Below are 8029 nucleotides of genomic sequence, written 5' to 3' on the forward strand. Positions count from 1 at the left end.
GACGTCACAGCGGAACTCTCAATGAAAGCACCAATATCGGTGTCAAAACCGGCGGATCTCAGGTAGGGGGTCCCGAACTATCCGTCTAAGGTCGATGGTAACAGGAGACGGGGGACACAATGTTTACCCAGGTTCGGGCCCTCTCTATGGAGGTAATACCCTACTTCCTGCTTGATTTATCTTGATGAATATGAGTATTACAAGAGTTGATCTACCACGAGATCGTAATGGCTAAAACCCTAGAAGTCTAGCCTGTATGACTATGATTATGATTATTCACCTCTACAGACCTAACCCTCGGTTGATATAGACACCGGGGGGAACTAGGGTTACATAAAGTCGGTTACAGAGAAAGGAATCTTCATATTCGGACGCCAAGCTTGCCCTCCACGCCAAGGAGAGTTCCATCCGGACACGGGTAAGAGTCTTCGGTCTTTGTATCTTCACAGCCCATCAGTCCGGCCCACGACTAACAGGCCGGACACCCGAGGACCCCTTAGTCCAGGACTCCCTCACTCTCTATTTCCTCCCATAGCTCATAAGCTCAATTGGACCGAAATAGGTCACATATGTGCCAGAAGCCCATGCAAGTCTCATGCGAAGTGGCTATTTTTTACAAGAAGTTTTCTTTTTAAATGATCATATCTATTATAAAAGTTCACTCGAAAGACGAGTTCAAAAAAATGTTCACTCGAAAGACAAAACATCTCAAACACAATAAACGTTATATCAAAATTCCGAGACCACTGAACGACCACTATTGCCGCTAGAACGAGCCGCCGACGCACCGCTGTTGCCACTCCCATATCGGAGCCGGCTTGTCCTTGTCGATGACAACTGGGAAATCTTCATACGCATGCCCTTAAGGACCAATGCTCTGGAGCTGCAGTCATCGCCGTCGAACCCTTGCATAAATCTGAAGCACCTAACACCAAATCTCGCCACGTGACGAGAAACCCTAACCTCACCGCGGCAGGAATCTACGTTGATGCTCTGTCGACTATGTCCAAACGAACAAACGCGAGGAGGATCGGAGTTCGGAAGACAAACTCGAAGAAGAAGCACCACCATCCGTCCGAGTGCCGCACCTGCGAGGAATAAAAAACCCTGGCATAAACTACTAACCGGAGGGAACACACCAGGATTCCCCTCCACACCACCGGCCGCCGGAGCGGCAGGCAGAGGGGAGGAAAAATCCATGGGCTCACCGGTGAAGCCTGGAGGGGAGAGTTTGTTCTAGCCGTCTTGGGTTAGGATCAGGTTCGGCTTTATTGAAAGCAGAAGTATTGAGCGTGGGTTATCGTAGTGAGGGCATCGCCGGATCCACGTGTGTGGATGGTTTTAGGCCAAAATAGCTTAGTTTTTTAGGTTGTTCATCGTCTTGGCTTCGGCGGCGGCGATGGCGACGCTGAATAAAATTTCTTCAGATCCTTCTCCGACAAGGCAATTGGTCCTATGGTTGGGGATGGATCTGAAATCCAGTCTGTTCAAGTAAGGATGGTGCGGCGGCGACATCCTTGTGGTGGACCTGTGATCTCGGGTTCCGCCATTGCGACGACGTTTGCTCCAGCGCCGGCGCGGAGCTTGGGAGGTAGTCCAGGAGCGGGTATAGATTGTGGTCTGCATTGACGACATCTGCAAGATGGTGGATTGTGTGCTCGGTTCGTGGTACGTGGATGGCAGGTATGGTTTCCTCCTTAGATGTCTTGGTCATGTGGGGGTGCCAGATCTGAAGTTTGATGGCGTGTCCGGGGTGTTGCCCCGGTCTGATTCGTTCAACGGTAATGGTTTCGCCTTTGGCGAGCCACCTTGAAGATTCGCAAAGTTGCTTATCAGCGATGGAGCCGCGTGGAGCTCGGGTGTGGTGGTGATCCATCACTTCTTTCTTTGGTGGTTGTTGCGGTGGTGCCAGAGGCAAGTGAGGTGTCAAGTTCAGAGGTTTCCTCAGTCTTGTTTGTAATTTTATTTCTTGGTTGATGTTCCTTTGTGCAAAAGTTAGCGTTCTACATTGTATTTAGTCTTGTCAGATCGGTGTGCACATGACTTGTACTATGATCCGTATAATATAAATGAGATATGTATTACTCCCTCCGTCCCATAATGTAAGACGTTTTGACTCTAGTATAGTGTAAAAAAACGTCTTACATTATGGGACGGAGGGAGTATCATTAAAAAAACTGTTGCACTGAAAAAAATAGAATAGGAACTCTCGGATGGAGGCCCGAAATTATTCATTGCAATGCAGTATCACCGCAAAACAGAAGAACGTGACAGGTCGATCAGCCTCAGCGACCCACGACCTAGCACGCCGGCAACGGGGTCCCGCACAGGCACTTGTTGTGCTCGTAGGCCTCCGGCTTGAACCGACCCATGTTCCCGCCGGTGGGTATCTCCCCGCAGAGCTGGTTGTAGCTGAGGTCGAGCGTGGTCAACTTCTTCAACTGCGCCAGCGACGCCGGCACGCCGCCGTAGATCCGGTCGCGGCTCATGTTGAGGAACAGCAGGTTCTCTGGCATCACCACGCCGGTCAGGTTGAACCGCAGCCTGTTCCCGGACAGGTCGACGTCGTATACCGTGTTCCGCCGGCCGAACAGGAACGCCGCGTCCCCAGTGAGCATGTTGTTGGCCACCCGGAAGTTCATGAAGTACCTCTCGCGCGCGTACGTCCGGGGGATCGGCCCCGTCAGCCGGTTGTTTGTCAGCGTCAGGCCGAGCGGCCTGTCGGGCGCGCCGTTGCTCACCAGCCGCGGCGGGATCCGGCCGACCAGGCGGTTGTTCGAGGCGTCGAAGTAGGTCAGGTAAGGCAGGTCCTGGAGCGACCTGGGGATTCTTCCGGTCAGCTTGTTGCTGAAGAAGCTGACGGAGGTGAGGTTCGTGCGGGAGAGCGACGCCGGCAGGGAGCCCGAGACGGAGGTGCGCATGATGTTGAAGATGGAGAGGTGCGAGAGTTTGCCGAACGTGTCCGGGATGGGGCCATGGAGGCCCGGGATGCTGTGGATGCTGATGGTGTGGAGCTGGTCGAGGTCGCCGATGGCCGGTGGGATCGTGGAGGTGATGTTGACGTTCTGGAGGAAGATGGCGACGACGCGGCGGTCCTGGTTGCAGTGGGCGTACGGCCAGTTGCACTGGTCGGTGCCGGGCAGCAAGGACACCAGCGCGGCCTGGTCGCCGAACTGCTCCTTGATCTTGAGGAGCGTCCGGAAGTCTGGGTTGTCGCCGGGCTGCTGAGAGAATGACGCGGTGAGCTGGAGAGAGTAGGAGGAGAAGTGCAACGTGGTTGGTCATGTTGATCGATCGAACTGGTACGAGTGAGTAACAGAGAATGCTGCTCAGCTATTTGTAGGCAGTTCAAATCAGCTGGATAATCTCGCCGGAAATTAGTCAACTGGATTGATGTGATCATGAAGGCAGCCAAAGCGTGGTCAAAGTTTTTGTGAGTGGCTTGGTGCACTTGCAAGGGAGAGGAACGTGCGGTTTCTTGCCAAGCACTTGATAGACATTGAACGGTACTTATTCTCTGAGTCTATCTACATCGACTAAAATTCATTCCTATGAAATTCCTGCGAAATTCCTTTATTCCAAACAGGCCTCTCACATATGAAGGGATATGTTTTAATCTCCACCAATGTTTCAACTAAAACGGGTACTGAAGTAAACCCCAAATACAATGCATCCATAATTTCTCGCTGGTTTCTAGTTGATTTCTGAAATCATCTCTTGAGGAACCTTTTGAACCAGCCGGCGGAGCGCTTGGGGTACCGCTTCCGACCATGGTTATAATCCACAAAGTGTAACCCGAAGCGCACCGTGTACCCGCTCGCCCACTCGAAGTTGTCTAACAGCGACCACGCGAAGTACCCCTTCACGTTCGCCCCGTCCCTGCAGTAAAATCAGCACAATGAACTCTCAGTTGATGTCTTGACATAGTTGGATTATAAAAGTCAAAGTGCTAGCTTTGACCTGATCGTACTCAGCAGGGCATCAAGGTGCATGTGGTGGTACTCTATCCTGGCATCGTCCTTGAGGGCTTCCTCGAGTGGTAGGCTCTTGTTGTTGGCTTCATCGACACCTAAAATATAGAGAGAAGAAAAATAATTTTTCTGATAAGTTTGAACCTGGTTGCTCACCATTTCCAGGGGAGGAAAATGTACTTGCCGTTTTCAGTGATGTAGACGATCGGATTGCGGTACTTCTCCTTGAGATAAAGTAGAAGATCACGGAACCCTTTAGGGTAGACATAGAGCCAAGGTGAAGCAGCCTAAATGCACATCATTTACTCGGTCAACTAAACCACCAGACAAGAGGAGGGGGGGGGGGGCAAGTTACCTGAGGACCTATGGGGACACCATTTCGAACACCTGGCATAATTGGGCAATGTTAGCATGTTTTTCTAAAACCGGAACATTTCCTTAACATTGTTAGGCTGGCAAACGAGAACACTGACCGGTAAGATTTGCTTGAGCATCGGTAGAGTAGCTGTTCCTCAGGCCATTTGATAGAGGAAGGCTACCCGCGTAGTTTGTAGTATAGTAGTTGATTCCAATGAAGTCGAATGAATCCTTCACCAATTCAGACTGTTTTTTGGTGAACTGCGGCAGACGGTTTCCTACTAATTCTTTCATACTCTCGGGGTAGTCTCCTCTGGCGAGCGGGTCCAAAAACCTACAGGGTTTTTATTCTTGGCGAGATCAATCTGTATTCTTTTCTAGACTTCTAAAATGAAATTATGCAGGAATCACACGTAGAGAGTTTACCATCCAAGCATGAATTCGATGGCGCGTCTCGTCGCGACGACGCTTGATTTTGAACGGGACAAGGGAGTGAACCAGTTTGACACCAAACTTATTCCGATCTTCCCCTTCTGCTCGGCCTGCATTTCATTGATGTGCAACATATCAATCACGTTCATGGATGAACTGCAACTACATGATATATATAATGAAGGGCTGGGTCAGTCACCTTATATTTCTGTTTATACAATCTAGCTGCTGCTGCATGAGCGAGTATCTGATGGTGGGCTGCAGTGTACGGCTCCCTTCCTGAATCTCCGGCGCTGCAGTTTGCCTTCTCCCAAGGCGAACACCGGCCCGGCGCAAATACACCCCTTTCATAACCCGTGACGCAGAAGGACCAGGGCTCGTTGAACGTGATCCAGTGCTTCACCCGATCTCCGAATTCTCTGAAGCAGACTTCAGCATAATCTTTGTAGTCATTTCTGCACCGGTGTCAGTTGGTTATTTTGCAAGTTAACGTATACATGTTTTTAGAAGATAAATAGTGGTTGACTTACATGATATTAGGGCTAAGAAATCCTCCATATTTGTCTTCCAATCCCTGTGGAGAGTCCCAGTGAAAAAGGGTCACAAATGGCTGCACCCCTGCAGGTATATAAAGATAGCAAATCTTAAGAATTGTATGATGAAATAAAGGACCTGATGTTCGATGCAGTTTGGTACATTGGATATAATAAACACAATTAAATACTGACAGTTAGACGACCTACCTTTGGACAGCAGCTCATCGATCAAGTTGTTGTAATACTTGATGCCTTCTCGGTTGACTCCACCTTTGAGAGTTCCATCTATCATGCATTAAGACATTATATGATCGATGTGAACATAATATATAAATTAGGAAATGGCAAGATAGTGCAAAATGTTCTAGTTGAGAGAACAAAAATGATAGTAGAAGTATTGAGTCTGACAATATCATACCTGGAAGAATTCTTGTCCATGAGATGGAAAACCTGTATGCGTCCATTCCCATATCCTTCATGAGGCGCACATCTTCCTACGTTTTTGGCAAATTAGGATCAGTACTACCTAGTTTCTTCTTGTTGGATTGGAACTGATATTCAAAGATCTTGTCACAGTATGATCTTAATCAACAACTTTAGCACATGATTTATGAAATATCTTAAAGATCTAATTAAAAAGCAGGACATATAAACTATCCCTACCTTGTAAAGATGGTAGGAGTCCACTGCCACATCCCCATTGCTTCTATCGGCGATTTTATCTGCCAAAGTTATTTACCTTTATGAGAAAAAGGCTACTCTGAACTTCTGTTTGAAATGAAAATTACTTTGCTGGTTATCACACCATTGGTCAATAGAATGGCCTAGTTGTCAACAGAACTAAAAATTTGGACATAGAAATTTGGTAAGACTTTATGAACATTTCATGCTGTGAAATAGAAAAAACAATAATTTCTGTTGCTCTCACTCCCTAAAAAGGTCTTTGATAATGTTCCTGAGTGCTGAACATTTTTCTATAAAAAGATACATACGCTGCGTGTAGAAGATGTATATACATGCCTGGGTGCTGGTGAGTGAAGTTGTCCCAGATGCTTGGTCCCCTGCCCCCCTCCATTGCACCACCCTCATACTGCATGCATGTGAATGTCCAGCAAATTTGTAATAAGACGATGTCAGAACCAAAATTTTCATAATGTAGATATCCTCAAATAATTGTAAGAGGAGACCAGATCCAGAACCGAAGATTTCATATTGTAGAGAGACAATTGGCCAATCACTGCTGGGTCCAGATCAAGGATCAACTCATATATGCTGAACTTGAGTATAATTAGTTTTGTCCAACTTGTTACTAATTCCGGACCATTTTTTCCTGCTCCGTCCATGCATTTCCTAGAACATACCCTGTTTTAACTTTTGATCGTATTCCTAAGAGAGTCCAGCCACGCAGCATCAGCTTATGCTACAGTTTTCATACAAAGAATGTGTGCTGAACTAAGAAAGAAAACCAACGACCTACGCTATGCATGGATCAATGAAGTACTCCCTCCGTTCGGAATTACTTCTCTCGAAAATGGATGTATCTAGACGTTCTAGATACATCGTCTAGATACATCCATTTTCGAGAGAAGTAATTCCGAACGGAGGGAGTAACAGCGAGTGGAAACCTGATAGGACGAGGTGGCCGTCCCAAAGAGGAAGCCCTTGGGGAAGCTCCTCCGGCTTATCGGCCGCCGACCATGGGCGCCGCCGTAGGCGCTGGTAGCGACAACCAGAAGGAGAAGCGGGAGGACAGCCGGCACCAGTGCTCTTGCAGCCATGTGGAGTGATGGCAGGGGCTATGTTGCAGCGTCAGGGCCTCCCTTGGCACCACCTATATAGGCCTGCGTCTGTGTGCATATTTAGCAGAAAAATAATCTGGGCCAATAATTTCTACTTCTGAGATGAGATGGCACATGGCAGGGAACCATGTGTAGTGTTTTTTATGTGCTAGAGACCAAGAACACATGCTCGCATGTGTTGATTTTTGGAACTGCTGTCTCTGTGTTTGATCAGAGTGATAGGGACGACACAGGCTCCGTCTGTGTTGAATTGCTCGCATGAAGGAAGAGAACTGGTGTATAATAGTGTTGCTGCGGATCGGTAGCTGTGCTGCTCGTGAACCATGCGCGCTCTGACTGACTAGCTGCAGCCGGATCGTCAGCACGCGGCTAGCTGCCGCATCAGCCAATACACACGGACACGGGCACGTACGTCTGCCCTGAGATTAGATTGGTAGGGTGCACATTTCTCGTGCCTGTATTAGTACAATGCTTAATCAGAGGGCTGGGTCAGGAATGGCTACACCTGAGTCGATTGAATTTCGAATTTGAGTCGGTCGATCGTTTGTGGCCGTTGGATGCAGATCAAACGGGTGGCAGCCTTTCTTCTTCCTCCAGCTTCTTCTTCCCAGGCCACCGGCCAAACCGCCTGCGACCACTACCCGCGACCGGCGGCGCTCCCGTGCAGCCTCGCCGCCCCGCCCTGCCGGGAACCGCTCCCCACCACCGGTCTTACCGCCGCCCTCGGCCATCACTCCCGCGTCTGTTTTTTTTCTCCGGTGAAGCCCCACCACCGTCCTCACCCTAAGCTCTAAGATAGATATGGGGTTGCCCTCCGACGAGCCCCTTTCTTCTCTTTCCTTCTCTCCGGCTCACTCCGGCGAACTCTCAAAATTGATTGACCCAAATTTAAATTCAATCGACTGACATTTAGCTAATTTGGACTGGGTCATGG

At 48.8% G+C, this 8029-nt stretch overlaps 1 protein-coding gene and 1 pseudogene across 1 annotated transcript; both read right to left on the minus strand.

Moving 5' to 3' along the window:
• Positions 1-2207: 2207 nt before the first annotated feature.
• Positions 2208-3358, minus strand: LOC109771235 (polygalacturonase inhibitor 2-like; annotated as a pseudogene).
• Positions 3359-3546: 188 nt separating this feature from the next.
• LOC109771219 (beta-glucosidase 12) lies at positions 3547-7135 on the minus strand. The gene is made up of 13 exons (XM_020329911.4): positions 6922-7135; positions 6317-6386; positions 5960-6018; positions 5715-5790; positions 5504-5581; positions 5291-5378; positions 4960-5215; positions 4755-4870; positions 4445-4662; positions 4327-4358; positions 4156-4258; positions 3961-4069; positions 3547-3879 (listed from the first exon to the last, which is right to left on the minus strand). The coding sequence occupies exons 1-13, from the start codon at positions 7072-7074 to the stop codon at positions 3711-3713; spliced, it is 1527 nt and encodes a 508-aa protein (XP_020185500.1). The 5' UTR covers positions 7075-7135; the 3' UTR covers positions 3547-3710.
• Between the last annotated feature and the right edge of the window lie 894 nt (positions 7136-8029).

This window comes from Aegilops tauschii, chromosome 2, assembly GCF_002575655.3.
Source record: "Aegilops tauschii subsp. strangulata cultivar AL8/78 chromosome 2, Aet v6.0, whole genome shotgun sequence".
Lineage (NCBI taxonomy): Eukaryota > Viridiplantae > Streptophyta > Magnoliopsida > Poales > Poaceae > Aegilops > Aegilops tauschii.

Coding starts and splice junctions, on each gene's coding strand:
- LOC109771219 (XM_020329911.4), bottom strand. CDS start 7,074: ATGGCTGCAAGAGCACTGGTGCCGGCTGTCCTCCCGCTTCTCCTTCTG. Junction 5,791..5,959: donor ACTCCTACCATCTTTACAAG/GTAGGGATAGTT, acceptor CCAAAAACGTAG/GAAGATGTGCGCCTCATGAA. Junction 5,379..5,503: donor CGATGAGCTGCTGTCCAAAG/GTAGGTCGTCTA, acceptor ATATACCTGCAG/GGGTGCAGCCATTTGTGACC.